The sequence below is a fragment of the Pseudophryne corroboree genome (genome assembly GCF_028390025.1).
Source record: "Pseudophryne corroboree isolate aPseCor3 chromosome 2 unlocalized genomic scaffold, aPseCor3.hap2 SUPER_2_unloc_2, whole genome shotgun sequence".
Lineage (NCBI taxonomy): Eukaryota > Metazoa > Chordata > Amphibia > Anura > Myobatrachidae > Pseudophryne > Pseudophryne corroboree.
Window position 1 is genome coordinate 758,781 of NW_026967489.1, and position 21,427 is coordinate 780,207.

At 46.7% G+C, this 21,427-nt stretch overlaps 1 protein-coding gene and 1 non-coding gene across 2 annotated transcripts in view; both read right to left on the minus strand.

Annotated features, from left to right (window-relative positions):
• Positions 1–578: 578 nt before the first annotated feature.
• On the minus strand, positions 579–693 carry LOC134983052 (U5 spliceosomal RNA). The gene has a single exon (XR_010191599.1). It is a non-coding gene; the product is annotated as a U5 spliceosomal RNA (small nuclear RNA).
• A 1,048-nt stretch (positions 694–1,741) lies between these two features.
• The window catches only part of LOC134983045 (uncharacterized), a 118,632-nt gene continuing 98,946 nt past the window's right edge, over positions 1,742–21,427 (minus strand). The window contains exons 9-10 of the mRNA XM_063948744.1: positions 9,295–9,405; positions 1,742–1,992 (exon numbers count right to left, since the gene is read on the minus strand). Coding sequence (XP_063804814.1) covers positions 1,742–1,992; positions 9,295–9,405 — 362 coding nt within the window. The remainder of the gene's footprint in view (positions 1,993–9,294; positions 9,406–21,427) is intronic.

Consider the following 21,427-nt stretch of genomic DNA (forward strand, 5'->3'; position numbering starts at 1 on the left):
GCTTTACAGATATACTCTGCAGCTTCTTTGAACCGTGATCGACCCTGTTTCCATACATATAGTCTAGTGTATTCTTTGACACAGACGCATTTACCAATAGCGGATCGCGTCATTTTGGAAACGATTAAATAGAGCTTAGAGTGTACTCAGTCTCTGTAAAAATAAAGACAGTGACGCACTGGGATTTAGCAATGTATGTTGTCAAAAACTCCCACTATATGCGTGCTGGTGTAATGCACCCTTCTCACTCGTAGTTATTGGTGTGAGATCTGACATAGAATCGTGCATTAAATTATAAGACCAGTTAAATAAACACCCTGGTACCCAAAGGGAATTGGCCCTTTGAAAAGACTGTCTTTAGTTAGAGCAGGTGGAGTATCCGAGACTCCGATGTTACCGCTCTTTAAATTTGAATTGCCAATGTTAACATAGGATCTTTAAAATTATTTTTAGTCTGCGCTAGAGCCTTACTCGCTATGCAGACAGACCCCACAATAGGCAACGGACAGACACTTGCACGACTTATTGAAGTTCTTTTATGTCATATATATATATTTTTATTGCTGAAAAGCATATTAAAGCCAGCCGTAGCCAGGCATCAAAAATTTATATGAAACTCATGGTTGTTTCTCTCTACGGAAATCTTTAGTAAAAGGCGAAAGATTTATTCCCTCTGAAGAGAAACCAGAGTATTCTTTATGTGAAAAATTCACATGGCCATGTGCAACCCGAACCAAATTCCCACTAACACCCCTTTGCCTCTGGTGGCTTAGAGATGTAGGGCAGGAATGTTCCAGAATTATGTGAAAACCTGAACAAAAAATTCCCACTAACACCTCTGCGCCTCCTTGTGGAGTAGAGGTGTATGGCCGGAATGTTCTGGAATTATAAACTGGAAGAAACAGTAATGATTAAACTGGCCCTCCATGCATACACTGAAAATCACATGACAGGTTCCCTGCTGCAGTGTTAATATATATGCTTAATAGCCTATTATACAGTTAATATAGGCTATTATACAGTTAATATAGGCTATTATACAGTTAATATAGGCTTAATCGCCTATTAAACTGTGATAATCATTTTAGCCTTCCAGTTAATAGAAACACTGTTGTATTAACATTATATGGCAACCATAACAGGGGAAAAAAAAAAAAAAAACTAGGAAGCATGTTAAAAATGCCTGCCATGCTTACAATCAGAAACATAGTTTAGGTTATTAGCTTAAAACTGAACAGCCTATGCTTATTATCCATGCAGCCTTTATGGTGCTGCTGCTATGGCATTTACTCCCCCTCACCCCCCCTGCAGCTGCGCTGCTTGTGAGGAAGTTTCCCCATGTTACCTGCAGCGGACGGGAGCGGGTGCAGGGAGCCAAGATGAAGCAGGGAAGCGCTGCTGTAAAGTGCCGGGGAGCTGTGGTCCGGACGAGCGGGCAGCGCCTTTCATCCTTCAGCAGTGGCCGGGTAATCAGCGGCGGCTGCGGTGGCGCTGGGAGAGCGGCCGGCGTCTTTGAGTGACGTGCGGCCGCTCAGAGCTATGTCCCCGCGATCTCGTAAAGTGGCTGGCTCGGCTGGTTTCAGCGTGTCTAATCAGCGGCGGCGAGCAGCGGCGGGTGTCTGTACTAAGCGGCGCGGTGTATTAGTCAGTAAAGTAATACCTTTTCCCCACACAGCAGGGCGGCAGCGTGAGCTGACCGCCCTGACACCCCACCATACCTTGTCACCGTTCGACGGGGCTTTCATCCTGACTGTGACGGGGCTTCTTTCTTGTAAGCTCCGTCCAGCTTCTCATCTTGACTGTGACGGGGCTTCTTCTGTAAGCTCCGTCCAGCTGCAGCTGTTTGTCTCATCTTGGCTGTGACGGGGCTTCTCCTGTAAGCTCCGTCCAGCCTGGCTGTGACTGTGACGGGGCTTTCTTGTAAGCTTCCGTTCCTCCAGCTCTTTGTCTCATCCTGGCTGTGACGGGCTTCTTTCTGTAAGCTCCGTCCAGCTTGCAGGAGACAGTGGCTGCCTGTGGCTGTGAGGGTGCTCTTTGTGAGGACCGACACGCCATGCGCTGCCTTGTAGCGCCTGTGGCTGTGAGGGTGCTCTTTGTGAGGACCGACACGCCATGCGCTGCCTTGCAGCGGCACCATCCCGGACCCATGTTTTTCGAGAAACTGGGAAGGGAAGTGTAAAAATTAAAAATAAAAAGTAAAATGAAAAATTTAATAAAATCTTCTCAAATGTGGGCATTCCCACAAGCCGATGTTCGTGCTGTGAGCACCGAAAAAACACTGAGGGAGTACACTGAGGTACTCGGGGATATGGAGGGGGGAGAGTCCTAAATTTAAATATTCAGTGCCTTTGTTCGGCTACGCCCGTCCATATCCCAAGAGTACTCCAGTGACCCCTAGTGGATGATAAAGAAACATCGAAACAAGTGCACCGCACAGAGAAGTAGCAGTATCTGTGCTAATGGATGGTTTAAGGGAAGTGTTGAGAGCAAAGATACAGATCACCAATCCATACTGGAGAGATAAATCAGTAACTGCATTAAGGGACTCTGCTGTTGGGCATGAGCAAAACATCAGCAAGCACAGGGAAACGCAGAGACGTAAGGAGCCTCAGATCCCTGTGGGTAAGTCCAAGGTGATAAGGTGTTATAATTGCCAGAAGGAAGGTCATTTTGCAAGAGATTGTAGACCAAGAAGTAGACCAAATTCATATAAACCCCCTAGACAAAGATATGAGCAGGGTTATGACACACCAAATTATAATCAGGGATCATATAGGAAGAATTTGAGCCACACCCATGAGATGTAGTCAGGAAAGGTGATCATTAGGACTGATGGTAAGCCTGAGGTAACAGTTAACAAGTTGGGAGGTCATTCCCTGAAGACACAGGAATGACCAGGTGAAACGTTGTAAATGTATCTGTGAATTTTTTTTTTCCCTCTCTCTCCCCATCTCTGACGATTATTGATAGGACTCAAACATTGCATATCTACTTGGTCTTTGCAGAAGTCTACCAAACCCCAGCATGACCTATCCGCATCAATGTATCCTGGCCAGATACAGAGGGTGGAGTATGGAGGTGCTGGTGGGGGGGGGACTGCGCAGGGATACCATTTGGACATGTAGATAGGACAGCCTGATGATCTGACAATGTTTTAAAATGTTTGAAAAATGTTTTTTTCCTGTTGTTGTTTACCGTTGATTTATGTAATATATACATATATGAATGGTTCTCTCTCTCTTTTGTTTTTTTTGTTTTCTCCCTGCTCACTCATGTTTCATGTTTTAAAGATGGTATGTCACACATCAGTTAGACAAATGGTAATGGAAGATTTTTGCTCCTTACAGAAAGATCGCTGGTTTGGAAGAAATATTGTATCACCAGAGTGTTCGGTTGGAAGACTGAGAGACAGCACCTTTGAGATGACAGCAAAACAAGAAGAACAACAAGACTAGAGAACTAATTATCGTAACAAGTTTCTCTCCCCCTCAAACTGTTTTCCCGTACCCCCATTACAAATTTCTCCTTTTCTCCTCCTGTAAGATGGACTTGCCCCAAGATACTGTTATATGGATTTTCCTGTTGACCATGATGTTGACCAGAGCAGTCTGTTTCGGTGAGAGTACCAGTGAGGTCGAGAAAGGATCCAGAAAGGTTCTGATGACTGAGACGGAGGTGTAAATTTCCAATAGCAACACAATCACCAAGCAAAGGCGAGTACCGGAAACGATCTAGCAGCCATGTTATTTGTAAACATTTTGAAGGATTGTTAGCTGAGAAGAGAACTGTATCTGTAGACTCTGTGACAATGTAGTTGAGGATGGGTGCATCAAGAAATGCCAATCCAGTTTTAATATCCACATGGACCGGCATCCATTGAGTGACTATCACTCCTTAGTGGGTAAAGTGTTAAATCAGACAGATTGTTGGGTATGCTCTCAAGTACCTCAAGGTCACAGCAAATCAGGGCTAGTACCATTTCCTTTAACGGTAGGGGAGGTACTTGAGCTAAAGGGTGGGAGACCGGTGGACAGGAGGTTTAACATCTCCAGTCCTCCTAGTTTGAAGCTCCACCAATATCATGTGGATAGATCCCTAATATGTTTTAACATTTCCAATCCCCGAAAGCCGGGAAATTGGGAAGTGTCATGGAGTAACCAAACCATGACCTTTTCATATAGAGCAGATAGAATGCCTACAGATACAGAGCTTATACGCCACATAGCCAGTAGAGAAAAATCTTTCCGATATAGGTATACCCTAGGAAGTAGGATTACGAGAGTTGGAGAGGTATCACCAGGATACTGTGCACATATCATACAAAAAGATACGTGTACTAGACAGATGGGAGAATTAGGGTTAGGAGGTTTCACATGGAAGATGTGTAATATGGTCATGTCCTACTCCGTCCCATATGTTCTCCCCGATGATGCATATTTCATATGCGGGAGGAAGGCGTATAAGTGGCTTGCCCCAAACTCTGAAGGATTGTGTTATATTGGAAAAGTACTGCCTGAGGTAATGACTGTATCACATGCCAGAATGAAAGATATTCACCGTGGTGCCCAAGCTCCTAACACTCACACTAATTACGAGCACGTAGTTAAAAGGCAACTGACAGAAAGGACAGAGCATCCGGCCTCTGATCTTATCCATGAATCCACCGGGATTCAGGTTTTACTTGCGTTAGATTTCACTCGCACCGCTAGAGGAGTGCTGAACTATAGATACATATGTGCGCTTGCAAATTTATTAGACAATATCACTGAAATGTATGACGACACTTTTAGGTATACTGGAAGAGAGCTTCAAGCTTATAAAACAGAACTGGTTCAGCATAGGATGGTTCTTAATTATCTCACCGCAGTGACAGGTGGATATTGTGTCACACTGGCAACGCAGTACGGCGTGAAATGCTGCACTTATATTACGAATAGCACCGAGGACCCGGTCGAGGTCATAGACCAAAAGATGGACGATATTCTCCAATTAAAGTGGGAATTTCGCAGGAGACACAATCTCACCCTAGCTGCTGTGGGTAATGAGCTGACTGGTTGGGTGTCATGGTTGAACCCGCGAAATTGGTTCTCTGGTTTAGGAGAATGGGCTCAAGGAGTCATAATGGATGTTGGGAAGTTTCTTCTATGTATCTTAGGTGTTGTCATATCGATTGGTTTGATATTTAGATGCGGTCAGGCTTTAATGAAGTGCAAACGTAGTACAAGGGTAATGAGTCTAAGGAGTGAGGAAATTGTAATTCCAATAGATTTGATTTATGACCCAACGGTAGAGACAAGGATGTGATGAAAATGCGATTATACGGTCCGTTTCTTTCACCTGTTTCTCCGTTTTCTCCAAGGTAAAAAGACCCACTTGGACGAGGTATTTGACGATCCTGTATACAGACAACTGATGGATTAAAGAAGAAGTTTTGACAACCTTGTACACAGATAATTGATGAACTATGCCATAGACCCCCAGTTTCCCTAGAAATTTTAAATTTACGCTAGCCCAACACTTTTGTAAGTCTATGGACATTGACAAAGCTTTTGCTCGCACTTTTTGGCAAAAGCCCAAAGAAGACTGCATTCAACAGACACCGAACGAGACTTCAACCGACAAATGTTCATTAACCTGACATAGAATACCACTGCATTTACCATAATTGTTCTTTATCTTCATTTCTACAACCCTCAGGTAATGACACACATAGTCGATAGGGAATACAGGCACAGATATCAGCAATCACATATTCCCCCATTCATGTATCATCAACTAAAAGCCGAAAAGAGCTCGGTAAAGTTTGACAGCCCATCCACAGACCCTTAATACGGGATAAGAAGGAATTCAAATGTATACTTCGCAATACCTCGAAGCTTGATCTAAAACACGTATGGCACGATGATACATGACCCCTCAAACATGGACTCATACACACATGCTTCTGCTATCTCACTAGGTCATACCCTTTTCACATCTTCTTCTCTCCTCCCCTACCCGATCATGGAAATGTATTTACACATGACATATATTTTTCTCTTTTTGAAATGTTTTAGGAAGTGGCAGTTATTGGTGACTGCCAAAGGGTGGACTGTCAAAGTCAGAAAAATATCATGATGCCCACTGCCATATTTGCACCTCATACATGTCCACGCTGCGCATGCGTGCGCTCTCCCGTGCGGACGCATACCCGCTGTTACGTGCACCCGCAGGCGCACGGTATGCGCATTTACGGTAGAGTTTATGTGCACCTAGCGTGCGACTCAATCGTTACATATTTTTAACATATAATGTATTTTGTAGATTATGGTCCCTTTGATAGAATCTGAAAGTTTAGTTAATGTAGCATGTTCATGGACAAAGAGATCCCTCTTTGTTTGATACGAAGGGTCAGACAAGGGTTATACAGTGGTGTTTAGTATCCATCGGAAGAGTATTTAATTAGCAATATTCCGGTGTTGGTTTGAAGCGAATTAATCGCTCGTGCGAATAGTTATGGACATAAGAAGTTTATGTACTTTTACTATTATTTGCACTTACTTATCCATGCGGCAGGAAACCTAGTTTCCCACCCACCTGAGCAGTTGGAAACAGTCACAGCCCACCTGTATGAATCAACCTATGACCTTTTTTTATAATGCGAAGACGAATTCCTGTGTCCAATGAACAATAAGAATGTAGGGACCATTGTACTGTATTGTGTGTAGTGTATATAAGGTCAGCCAGCCTGAACAGCCAACACACTCTCTCCACAAAGGGTTATCATATTGACAAACTTGGGGTCTGGTACCAGGCTGCGCTGCGATCGTTCCTAGTGTGTGTATGTAAGTAATTCTCTGTAATCATCTCACTCTTTGTTTGTATTGGCCACATTCTCTCTCTTTCTGTTTAGTTTAAGATTGTAACGATATTGTATATTTCTGTCTAGATATTCTGTTAGATTTATATGTTAGTTTGTAGCGTATGACTTGTGAACGGTTTCCCTTTTCAAAATAACTTAAGACTCTTGTTAGTAAAAGGTGTTGGACCCTTAACACGGTATTGTGTGTTCATTATATTGCAAGGGGTAATAAGAGCGTCTCAATCGCTCAAACTGCTTTAGTATTAACAAGGTTAAACAGCGTTATATCGCTAGTGTTTTAGTACAAGGTTTACAGCATAAGAATATCCTGTGTGTTACATACAAGGTTTACTGATTGTTATCTTGTGAGCGTCTGCGCCGCTCGTGATCTCCTCGTGGTCTCGAGCGTCCGCTACGCTAATAGCGTAGCATTACGGTAGTAGCTCACCTATATTGTGCCCGATACCAACAGCGTATTCTCGCGAGCGTTTGTGTCGCTCGAGCGGCTCGCTCCCGATACAGCATCCGCTACGCTAATAGCGTACCCTTACGGTACTACATACTCCAATAGCGTACAAAGTCTCTTAACTTCGTAGAGTTTAATAACGTAATCCAAATCGATATTCTCACACCCTAGGGGGTGTTTCCCAACGTGCCCTATCCTCTGGCGGATAAGGGTATGATGCTAATAACTTTTTAGGAATTAACAGTTTTTTATCGGGGGAAACCCACGCCTCATCACACACTTCATTTAATTCCTCAGATGCAGGAAAAACTACAGGCAGTTTTTTCTCACCAAACATAATACCCTTTTTAGTGGTACTGGTATTATCAGAAATCTGTAAAACATTTTTCATAGCCTCAATCATGTAACGTGTGGCCCTACTGGAAGTCACAGTCGTCTCTTCATCGTCGACACTGGAGTCAGTATCCGTGTCGGGGTCTGTATCTGCCATCTGAGGTAACGGGCGTTTTAGAGCCCCTGATGGCTTTTGAGACGCCTGGACAGGCACAGGCTGAGTAGCCGGCTGTCTCATGTCATCAACCGTCTTTTTTAAAGAGCTGACATTATCACGTAATTCCTTCCATAAACTCAGCCACTCAGGTGTCGACTCCCTAGGGGATGACAACTGCATTACAGGCATTTGCTCCGCCTCCACACCATTTTCCTCCTCATACATGTCGACACAATCGTACCGACACACAGCACACACACAGGGAATGCTCTGATAGAGGACAGGACCCCACTAGCCCTTTGGGGAGACAGAGGGAGAGTATGCCAGCACACACCAGAGCGCTATATATATATATACAGGGATAACCTTACAGAAGTGTTTTTCCCTTTATAGCTGCTATTTCATTTATACTGCGCCTAATTAGTGCCCCCCTCTCTTGTTTTACCCTTTTCTGTAGTGCAGGACTGCAGGGGAGAGTCAGGGAGACGTCCTTCCAGCGGAGCTGTGAGGGAAAATGGCGCCAGTGTGCTGAGGAGATAGGCTCCGCCCCCTTCTCGGCTGACTTTTCTCCCGCTTTTTTCTATATTCTGGCAGGGGTTAATATACATCCATATAGCCCTGGGGGTTATATGTGATGTATGTTTGCCAGCCAAGGTGTTTTTATTGCTGCTCAGGGCACCCCCCCCCAGCGCCCTGCTCCCTCAGTGACCGGAGTGTGAGGTGTGTATGAGGAGCAATGGCGCACAGCTGCAGTGCTGTGCGCTACCTTGGTGAAGACTAATGTCTTCTGCCGCCGATTTTCCGGACCTCTTCTTGCTTCTGGCTCTGTAAGGGGGCCGGCGGCGCGGCTCTGGGACCGGACTCCGAGGCTGGGCCTGTGTTCGGTCCCTCTGGAGCTAATGGTGTCCAGTAGCCAAGAAGCCCAAGCTGGCTGCAAGCAGGCAGGTTCGCTTCTTCTCCCCTTAGTCCCTCGATGCAGTGAGCCTGTTGCCAGCAGGTCTCACTGAAAATAAAAAACCTAAAACTAAACTTTCACTAAGAAGCTCAGGAGAGCCCCTAGTGTGCACCCTTCTTGGCCGGGCACAAAAATCTAACTGAGGCTTGGAGGAGGGTCATAGGGGGAGGAGCCAGTGCACACCAGGTAGTACTAGAACTTTCTTTTTAGCTGTGCCCAGCCTCCTCCGGAGCCGCTATTCCCCATGGTCCTTACGGAGTTCCCAGCATCCACTAGGACGTCAGAGAAATAAACTCTAAAATAACTTTTTCCAAAGAAACTCTGTAGAGCTCCCCCAGCTGTAACCGACTCCTTCGGGCACATTTTCTAGACCGAGTCTGGTAGGCGGGGCATAGAGGGAGGAGCCAGTCCACACTCTCAAACTCTTAAAGTGCCAGTGGCTCTTGGTGGACCCGTCTATACCCCATGGTACTAATGTGGACCCCAACATCCTCTAGGATGTAAGAGAAATCATACATCCCACCCAGTGATGTCATACTCACTACGTGTCGTTCTCAGCTGAGTGTTGGTCATTCTGGCGACATCCTCCAACGTCGGCAAAGTGATCTCCTCTTCTGCTGCGTCGGATGCCTGAGGAAGAGGCGCAGGAACTGCTGAAAGACAAGCGTGATGACATCAGTAACCGGTCGCAGCCACAGCCGTATACAGACCTAGGACTCCTTTACCAGCATATACACAATAGTGTCGTTCTCTAAGTTATCCATGTAACGGCATACGTGCACGCAGGGTAGGTTTCCAAGTACCTAGAAACCCCCCTGGCCGCCAATCCATCGGCGCTGCGGATCGTTTTCTGTGTATACAGTGTGAGGAACTCAGACAGGCTGCAGCAGCTCCAGACACAGAGAAGCTTGCTGCTTGGTGCCTGTAGAGGGCGCTGCAGGGACAGCACACAGCTCAGGAGGGACTGTACGTGAGGGGAGAGAAAGGCTGGTGGCGGTGAGGGCACTGGGCAGGCAGTGGATGTGTCCGGTACTCTCACTGACTCCAGGTGGGTGTTAGATTTGTTGGGGTTGAAGGAGAAGCCGGTGGTGTGTAATAAAATAGGCTGGCTGGTGAAGGGGGATGGAAGGCTGTAGTTACTTATAATGGTGTATGTATGGCATGTATAGTGTGTGTGTGTGTGTGTGTGTGTGTGTGTGTGTGTGCAGTGTCCATGTATACTGTGTGCTGTATTGTGTGTGTGTGTGTGTGTGTGTGTGTGTGTGCAGTGTCCATGTATACTATGTGTGCTGTAGTGTGTGTGTGCAGTGTCCATGTATACTATGTGTGTGTGTGTGTGTGTGTGTGTGTAGTGTCCATGTATACTATGTGTGCTGTATTGTGTGTGTGTGTGTGTGTGTGTGTGTGTGTGTGTGTGTGTGTGTGTGTGTGTGTGTGTGTGGTGTCCATGTATACTATGTGTGCTGTATTGTGTGTGTGTGTGTGTGTGTGTGTGTGTGTGTGTGTGTGTGCAGTGTCCATGTATACTATGTGTGCAGTATTGTGTGTGTGTGTGTGTGTGTGCAGTGTCCATGTATACTATGTGTGCTGTATTGTGTGTGTGCAGTGTCCATGTATACTATGTGTGCTGTAGTGTGTGTGTGTGTGTGTGTGTGTGTGTGTGTGTGTGTGTGTGTGTGTGTGTAATGGTGTATGCATGGCATGTATACTGTGTGTGCTGTATTGTGTGTGTGTGTGTGTGTGTGTGTGTGTGTGTGTGTGTGTGTGTGCAGTGTCCATGTATACTATGTGTGCTGTAGTGTGTGTGTGTGTGTGTGTGTGTGTGTGTGTGTGTGTGTGCAGTGTCCATGTATACTATGTGTGCTGTATTGTGTGTGTGTGTGTGCAGTGTCCATGTATACTATGTGTGCTGTATTGTGTGTGCATGTGTGTGCGCGCGCGTGTGTGTGCATGTATGTGGTGTCCATGTATAGCGTGTGTGTGGTGTCCATGTATTCTGTGTGTATGTGTGTGTGTGTATGTGTGTGTGTACGGTGGTCCGCCACTCCTCTGACATACAGAATAATACTCGAGTGCACTGATATAATCCTGATTAAAAAAAGCAGGTGCACTCGGATTTTACAAAATAACTGTAATGATGTTAAGTCGCAGCATATCCACGTTTCGGCAATGATGTAAAGTCGCAGCATATCCACGTTTCGGTAATGATGTAAAGTCGCAGCATATCCACGTTTCAGTAATGATGTAAAGTCGCAGCATATCCACATTTCAGTAATGATGTAAAGTCGCAGCATATCCACGTTTCGGTAATGATGTAAAGTCGCAGCATATCCACGTTTCGGTAATGATGTAAAGTCGCAGCATATCCACGTTTCGGTAATGATGCAGCGTCACAGCATATCAACGTTTTGGTAATGATGTAAAGTCACAGTATATCCACGTTTCAGGAATGATGTAAAGTCACAGCATATCCACGTTTCAGGAATGATGTAAAGTCGCAGCATATCCACGTTTCGGTAATGATGTAAAGTCGCAGCATATCCACGTTTCGGTAATGATGTAAAGTCACAGCATATCCACGTTTCGGTAATGATGTAAAGTCGCAGCATATCCACGTTTCGGTAATGATGTAAAGTCGCAGCATATCCACGTTTCGGGGGCCCGTAGCCCTGACATGTGGATATACTGTGACTTCGCATTATTAGTTTTTTTGTAAAATCTGAGTGTACCTGCTTTTTTAATCGGGATTATATACAATATATCCATACACAGTACATGTATACCCACCCACACATATTTACGTATACAAACACATGAATACATACATGTACGGAAACCCTCCCCCCATGGAAATCCTGCGTTTGCCACTGACCGGAGGCCAACGGGGAACACAACACAGCCTGACAGCACTGCATAGGAGGCCGGGCGCAGACCATCACCACATGGCAACGTGTCGCAGATCATCACCACATGGCAACGTGTCGCAGACCATCACCACATGGCAACGTGTCGCAGACCATCACCACATGGCAACGTGTCGCAGACCATCACCACATGGCAACGTGTCGCAGACCATCACCACATGGCAACGTGTCGCAGACCATCACCACATGGCAACGTGTCGCAGACCATCACCACATGGCAACGTGTCACAGATAATCACCACATGGCAACGTGTCACAGATAATCACCACATGGCAACGTGTCACAGACCATCACCACATGGCAACGTGTCACAGACCATCACCACATGGCAACGTGTCACAGACCATCACCACATGGCAACGTGTCACAGACCATCACCACATGGCAACGTGTCACAGACCATCACCACATGGCAACGTGTCACAGATCACCACCACATGGCAACGTGTCACAGATAATCACCACATGGCAACGTGTCACAGACCATCACCACATGGCAACGTGTCGCAGACCATCACCACATGGCAACGTGTCGCAGACCATCACCACATGGCAACGTGTCGCAGACCATCACCACATGGCAACGTGTCACAGACCATCACCACATGGCAACGTGTCACAGATCATCACCACATGGCAACGTGTCACATATAATCACCACATGGCAACGTGTCACAGACCATCACCACATGGCAACGTGTCACAGACCATCACCACATGGCAACGTGTCACAGACCATCACCACATGGCAACGTGTCACATATAATCACCATATGGCAACGTGTCACATATAATCACCACATGGCAACGTGTCACATATAATCACCACATGGCAACGTGTCACATATAATCACCACATGGCAACGTGTCGCAGATAATCACCACATGGCAACGTGTCGCAGACCATCACCGCAGGCTTTATTGTATCAGCTCAAATTGCGGCAAGACAATGAACTGGGATCAAATAAAACTCAGACCTCAGGCAAAAAAAAAAAAAATGCGGACAATGAGAAATGTCAGGAAATGTGTGACAAGAGTAGGCCAGCAGGAGAAGGCTCTCCATGGCACCTCAATAAGAAGTCTGGCTCCCCTGGTTCCTGTGCCCACTCTCTGCATCGCTGCATCTGCCAGAGCTAGTCGGGGGCTGTGGTGATGCATTACAGGTTACACACTTGTACAGGCCATGGAGCGTTAAATTCCCTCAGTGCCCAGACTAACCATAATCCCAGCGCAGCCCCAGGAGGTGATCAAGGTTGCGGCACACATAAATAGATTACATGGCACCTGGTGCCGGCATATGGTTGAAATTGGCACCTGCCACCAACTCTATTTGAAAATGAATCATGCATTTATAGGATGGCGCAGTGGCACAAGGGATAACCCATTCGGTGATGTGGCCGGCTTAGCCACGCTGAGGAGTTGGCTCTGGGGCAGGGATTCATCCATAAGGAGCTTAGATAAAGAGTAATCCTCCATGGAACAACGGCCCGTACTGATATAAAGTTTCGGGTATCACACCTTCTTAAGCCTTTCAGGCACCAGCAGAATACCACTCATTAAAGGTCCAGCACAAAGAAGAAGCACCAGGCCCAATATTTACTAAAAATTCGAGTTTGTCCGATTTGTGGGGGTTTTCTAAGTCCCAATCCGGGAATTCACTAAGCACCAATCTCGGCAGTGTTTGGACTATTCCTAATGGTTTGAGTTGCAAAGTTCAGAAATACGAATGAATAGACCATTGGTCAAACGCGGCTGTTATTTCATACAATACGGGAATTCACTATTCATTCGTATTTGGGTGTTAGTCTCTGAGTGCTCAAGTGCAGGTGTATTTTTTGCGAATTGTTAAAAAAAAGCAGCAAAAAAATAGACCTGCTTTTTCCAGTCGAGTTTGGATAACCATGCACGGATCAGTGAGATCTGTGCATGGTTATCTATGGGAAAGGGTCTGTTTAGTGTAAAAACTGGGGGGGGAAATTTGCGTGGGGTCCCCCTCCTAAGCACAACCAGCCTCGGGCTCTTTGAGCCGGTCCTGGTAGAAAAAATATAGGGAAAAAAATGACAGGGGTTCCCCCATATTTGATCAACCAGCACCGGTCTCTGCGCCTGGTCCTGGTACCAAACTTACGTGGGACAATAAGCGTAGGGGTCCCCCGTTTTATAACAGCACCGGGCTCTACTAGTCAGAGAGATAATGCCACAGCCGGTGGACACTTTCATTGTGGTCCCGGCATTACATCCCCAACTAGTCACCCTTGGCCGGGGTACCCTGGAGGAGTGGGAACCCCTTAAAATCAAGGGGTCCCCCGCCTCCAGCCACCCAAGGGCCAGGGGTGAAGCCCGAGGCTGCCCCCCCCCCCCCCCCCCCCCCCATCCAAGGGCGGCGAATGGGGGACTGATAGCCAAGTGTAAAAAAATCAGAATATTGTTTTTAGTAGCAGTACTACAAGTCCCAGCAAGCCTCCCCCGCAAGCTGGTACTTGGAGAACCACAAGTACCAGCATGCGGTGGAAACCCGGGCCCGCTGGTACCTGTAGTACTACTACAAAAAAAAACAACAACAAAAAACAGGACACACACACCATGACAGTAAAAGTTTATTACATACATGCACACCTCCATACATACATACTTACCTATGTTCACACGAGGCTCGGTCCTCTTCTCCATGTAGAATCCTAGGGGGACCTATGGAAAAAATTATACTCACATAATCCAGTGTAGATTGTGTCCAAAGTATAATCCACGTACTTGGCAAAAAAACAAACCGGAAACCCGACCACGCACTGAAAGGGGACCCATGTTTACACATGGGACCCCTTTCCCCGACTGCCAGGACCCCCCCCCCCCGACTCCTTCAGCCAATCAGGCAGAGCCACGTCGTGGCACTCTCCTGATTGGCTGTGCGCCCTTGTAGTGTCAGTGAGGCTGCACACGGCAGAGATACAATGTAGCGCCTATGCGCTCCATTGTATCCAATGGTGGGAACTTTGCGGTCAGCGGTGAGGTTACTTTCGGTCAACCGATGACCGCAAAGTTCCCTCCATTGGATACAATGGAGCGCATAGGCGCTACACTGTATCTCTGCCGTGTGCAGCCTCACTGACACTACAAGGGCGCACAGCCAATCAGGAGAGTGCCACAACGTGGCGCTCCCTGATTGGCTGAAAGGACCCTCTTTGACAGGAGTCACAGGGGGTCCCGGCAGTCGGTGCGTGGTCGGGTTTCCGGTTTGTTTTTTTGGCAAGTACGTGGATTATACAAAGAACAGAAGATACACTGGATTATGTGATTCTACATGGAGAAGAGGACAGAGCCTCGTGGGAACATAGGTAAGTATGTATGTATGTAGGTGTGCATGTATGTAATAAACTTTTACTGTCACGGTGTGTGAGTCCTGTTTTTTGTTGGGTATTTTTTCAGTAGTAGTACTACAGGTACCAGCGGGCACAGTTTTCCACCGCATGCTGGTACTTGTGGTTCTCCAAGTACCAGCTTGCGGGGGAGGCTTGCTGGGACTTGTAGTACTGCTACTAAAAACAATATTCTGATTTTTTTACACTTGGCTATCAGCCCCCCATCCGCGACCCTTGGATGGGAGGGGGGGGGGGGGGGACAGCCTCGGGCTTCACCATTTGGCCCTTGGGTGGCTGAAGGCGGGGACCCCGGCCAGGGGTGACTAGTTGGGGATGTAATGCCAGGGCCGCCAGGACCACAGTGAAAGTGACCCCAGGCTGTGGCATTATCTCTCTGACTAGTGGAGCCCGGTGCTGGTTCCAACAATACGGGGGACCCCTATGCTTTTTGTCCCACGTATTTTTGGCACCAGGACCAGGCGCAGAGCCCGATGCTGGTTGATCAAATATGGGGAAACCCTGTCATTTTTTTCCCCATATTTTTTCAACCAGGACCGGCTCAAAGAGAGCGAGGCTGGCTGTGCTTAGGAGGGGGGACCCCACGCAAATTTTTACAGATTTTTTAACACCTTAAACACCTTTTTAAGGTACACAATGAAGCCCTGCACGGATCTCACAGATCCGGCCGGGATTCCTTGTGTTTTGTCAGGCAGTGTTTTACTCATCACTCCCGTAAAACACTGCCTGACATTGCGAATCACATCGACATCGGAAAAAACGATTGTGCAAAACTCGGCAGCTTAGTGAATGACCGTATCAGGATTCAAAAAGTTGCAGTAAAATGCACCCGATACCATTCGAGATCAAACACCATTAAAAACGGCAAAAACACGAATCTTTGTAAATATACCCGCAGGACTGACTACTTCAGGAATTGTCACAGCATGTCTCCTGCAAACGGAGCAAAAGAAAATGTTCTGTGTTGTACAACTACACCGGGCCAATTACCTACAGAGCTGACTCTCAAACGTCTTCCCGCCGTGACACGCTGAAGAGTTACATCCACATATGTTACACAAGAAGATATAAAAACATTCTAGAAATGAACCCTACTGTACCTAAAGCCAGTGGTTCTCTAAACACCAAACAGCCGTTATCCCCAGTTCTCTTTAACCATTGTAGTTTGTTTCAGGTCCTCTTCATTTCATCTTAGTCTCCCGTCCTACCGAGTCTGCTGCTGCCTGCTCCCGGCTCCTCTCTGTGACAGACGTCATGATGCTCAGACACCTGCACAGCTGCGGCTGCCTGCTCCCGGCTCCTCTCTGTGACAGACGCCATGATGATCAGACACCTGCCCAGTTGTATCTACATACGTCATTGTGTTCTGGGGATGACGGGCCTTGTATCTACATATGTCATTGTGTTCTGGGGATGACGGGCCTTGTATCTACATATGTCATTGTGTTCTGGGGATGACGGGCCTTGTATCTACATATGTCACTGTGTTCTGGGGATGACAGGCCTTGTATCTACATATGTCATTGTGTTCTGGGGATGAAGGGCCTTGTATCTACATATGTCATTGTGTTCTGGGGATGCCTGGACTTGTATCTACATATGTCATTGTGTTCTGGGGATGACGGGCCTTGTATCTACATATGTCATTGTGTTCTGGGGATGACGGGCCTTGTATCTACATATGTCATTGTGTTCTGGGGATGACGGGTCTTGTATCTACATATGTCATTGTGTTCTGGGGATGCCGGGCCTTGTATCTACATATGTCATTGTGTTCTGGGGATGCCGGGCCTTGTATCTACATATGTCATTGTGTTCTGGGGATGCCGGGACTTGTATCTACATATGTCATTGTGTTCTGGGGATGACGGGCCTTGTATCTACATATGTCATTGTGTTCTGGGGATGCCAGGCCTTGTATCTACATACGTCATTGTGTTCTGGGGATGACAGGCCTTGTATCTACATACGTCATTGTGTTCTGGGGATAACGGGTCTTGTATCTACATACGTCATTGTGTTCTGGGGATGACAGGCCTTGTATCTACATATGTCATTGTGTTCTGGGGATGACAGGTCTTGTATCTACATACGTCATTGTGTTCTGGGGATGACGGGTCTTGTATCTACATATGTCATTGTGTTCTGGGGATGCCGGGCCTTGTATCTACATATGTCATTGTGTTCTGGGGATGCCGGGACTTGTATCTACATACGTCACTGTGTTCTGGGGATGACGGGCCTTGTATCTACATACGTCATTGTGTTCTGGGGATGACGGGTCTTGTATCTACATAGGTCATTGTGTTCTGGGGATGCCGGGCCTTGTATCTACATATGTCATTGTGTTCTGGGGATGACGGGCCTTGCATCTACATATGTCATTGTGTTCTGGGGATGCCGGGACTTGTATCTACATATGTTACTGTGCTCTGGGGATGACGGGTCTTGTATCTACATATGTTACTGTGTTCTGGGGATGACAGGCCTTGTATCTACATATGTCACTGTGTTCTGGGGATGCCGGGCCTTGCATCTACATATGTCATTGTGTTCTGGGGATGACAGGTCTTGTATCTACATATGTCATTGTGTTCTGGGGATGCCGGGCCTTGCATCTACATATGTCATTGTGTTCTGGGGATGCCGGGACTTGTATCTACATATGTCATTGTGTTCTGGGGATGACAGGCCTTGTATCTACATATGTCATTGTGTTCTGGGGATGACGGGCCTTGTACCTACATATGTCATTGTGTTCTGGGGATGACAGGCCTTGTATCTACATATGTCATTGTGTTCTGGGGATGACGGGCCTTGTATCTACATATGTTACTGTGTTCTGGGGATGACAGGCCTTGTATCTACATATGTCACTGTGTTCTGGGGATGCCGGGCCTTGTATCTACATATGTCATTGTGTTCTGGGGATGACAGGCCTTGTATCTACATATGTCACTGTGTTCTGGGGATGACGGGCCTTGTACCTACATATGTCATTGTGTTCTGGAAATGACGGGCCTTGTACCTACATATGTCACTGTGTTCTGGGGATGACGGGCCTTGTACCTACATATGTCATTGTGTTCTGGGGATGCCGGGCCTTGTATCTACATATGTCATTGTGTTCTGGGGATGACAGGCCTTGTATCTACATATGTCACTGTGTTCTGGGGATGACGGGTCTTGTATCTACATATGTCACTGTGTTCTGGGGATGACGGGCCTTGTACCTACATATGTCATTGTGTTCTGGGGATGACGGGCCTTGTATCTACATATGTCGTCGTGCTCTGGGGATGACAGGCCTTGTATCTACATATGTCATTGTGTTCTGGGGATGACGGGCCTTGTATCTACATATGTTACTGTGTTCTGGGGATGACAGGCCTTGTATCTACATATGTCACTGTGTTCTGGGGATGCCGGGCCTTGTATCTACATATGTCATTGTGTTCTGGGGATGACAGGCCTTGTATCTACATATGTCATTGTGTTCTGGGGATGCCGGGCCTTGTATCTACATATGTCATTGTGTTCTGGGGATGACGGGTCTTGTATCTACATATGTCATTGTGTTCTGGGGATGCCGGGACTTGTATCTACATATGTCATTGTGTTCTGGGGATGACAGGTCTTGTATCTACATATATCATTGTGTTCTGGGGATGACGGGTCTTGTATCTACATATGTCATTGTGTTCTGGGGATGCCGGGACTTGTATCTACATACGTCATTGTGTTCTGGGGATGACAGGTCTTGTATCTACATATGTCATTGTGTTCTGGGGATGACGGGCCTTGTATCTACATATGTCACTGTGTTCTGGGGATGACAGGTCTTGTATCTACATATGTCATTGTGTTCTGGGGATGACGGGCCTTGTATCTACATATGTCATTGTGTTCTGGGGATGACAGGTCTTGTATCTACATATATCATTGTGTTCTGGGGATGACGGGTCTTGTATCTACATATGTCATTGTGTTCTGGGGATGCCGGGACTTGTATCTACATACGTCATTGTGTTCTGGGGATGACAGGTCTTGTATCTACATATGTCGTCATTGTGTTCTGGGGATGACGGGTCTTGTATCTACATATGTCATTGTGTTCTAGGGGATGACAGGCCTTGTATCTACATACGTCATTGTGTTCTGGGGATGACAGGTCTTGTATCTACATATGTCGTCATTGTGTTCTGGGGATGACGGGTCTTGTATCTACATATGTCATTGTGTTCTGGGGATGACAGGTCTTGTATCTACATATGTCATTGTGTTCTGGGGATGCCGGGACTTGTATCTACATACGTCATTGTGTTCTGGGGATGACAGGTCTTGTATCTACATATGTCATTGTGTTCTGGGGATGCCGGGACTTGTATCTACATACGTCATTGTGTTCTGGGGATGACAGGCCTTGTATCTACATATGTCACTGTGTTCTGGGGATGCCAGGCCTTGTATCTACATACGTCATTGTGTTCTGGGGATGACAGGTCTTGTATCTACATATGTCGTCATTGTGTTCTGGGGATGACAGGTCTTGTATCTACATATGTCGTCATTGTGTTCTGGGGATGACAGGTCTTGTATCTACATATGTCGTCATTGTGTTCTGGGGATGACAGGCCTTGTATCTACATATGTCACTGTGTTCTGGGGATGCCAGGCCTTGTATCTACATACGTCATTGTGTTCTGGGGATGACAGGTCTTGTATCTACATATGTCGTCATTGTGTTCTGGGGATGACAGGTCTTGTATCTACATATGTCGTCATTGTGTTCTGGGGATGACAGGCCTTGTATCTACATACGTCATTGTGTTCTGGGGATGACAGGCCTTGTATCTACATACGTCATTGTGTTCTGGGGATGACAGGCCTTGTATCTACATATGTCACTGTGTTCTGGGGATGCCAGGCCTTGTATCTACATACGTCATTGTGTTCTGGGGATGACAGGTCTTGTATCTACATATGTCGTCATTGTGTTCTGGGGATGACAGGTCTTGTATCTACATATGTCGTCATTGTGTTCTGGGGATGACAGGCCTTGTATCTACATATGTCACTGTGTTCTGGGGATGCCAGGCCTTGTATCTACATATGTCATTGTGTTCTGGGGATGACAGGTCTTGTATCTACATATGTCATTGTGTTCTGGGGATGACAGGTCTTGTATCTACATATGTCATTGTGTTCTGGGGATGCCGGGCCTTGTATCTACATATGTCATTGTGTTCTGGGGATGCCGGGCCTTGTATCTACATATGTCACTGTGTTCTGGGGATGCCAGGCCTTGTATCTACATGTCGTCATTGTGTTCTGGGGATGACAGGTCTTGTATCTACATATGTCGTCATTGTGTTCTGGGGATGACGGGTCTTCCTTCTGCTTCATCTGATTTATAGATCTGTGGGAAGGACTATCCCAAGTGGCCGCTGCCCTCACCCTGTCACGTGCAGTTCTCTACCTCATTGTGTAGAGCAGTGATTTTCAACCTTTTTTTACTCGTGGCACACCGAACAATATTTTAAAATTGCCAAGGCACACCATCAGTTCCCCACATAAAAAATAAGAATTTACTTACCGATAATTCTATTTCTCGGAGTCCGTAGTGGATGCTGGGGTTCCTGAAAGGACCATGGGGAATAGCGGCTCCGCAGGAGACAGGGCACAAAAAGTAAAGCTTTACGATCAGGTGGTGTGTACTGGCTCCTCCCCCTATGACCCTCCTCCAAGCCTCAGTTAGGTACTGTGCCCGGACGAGCGTACACGATAAGGAAGGATCTTGAATCCCGGGTAAGACTCATACCAGCCACACCAATCACACCGTACAACCTGTGATCTAAACCCAGTTAACAGTATGATAACAGCGGAGCCTCTGAAAAGATGGCTCACAACAATAGTAACCCGATTTTTGTAACTATGTACAAGTAATGCAGAGAATCCGCACTTGGGATGGGCGCCCAGCATCCACTACGGACTCCGAGAAATAGAATTATCGGTAAGTAAATTCTTATTTTCTCTATCGTCCTAGTGGATGCTGGGGTTCCTGAAAGGACCATGGGGATTATACCAAAGCTCCCAAACGGGCGGGAGAGTGCGGATGACTCTGCAGCACCGAATGAGAGAACTCCAGGTCCTCCTCAGCCAGGGTATCAAATTTGTAGAATTTAGCAAACGTGTTCTCCCCTGACCACGTAGCCGCTCGGCAGAGTTGTAATGCCGAGACCCCTCGGGCAGCCGCCCAAGAAGAACCCACCTTCCTTGTGGAGTGGGCTTTTACCGATTTTGGCTGTGGCAGGCCTGCCACAGAATGTGCAAGCTGAATCGTACTACAAATCCAGCGAGCAATAGTCTGCTTAGA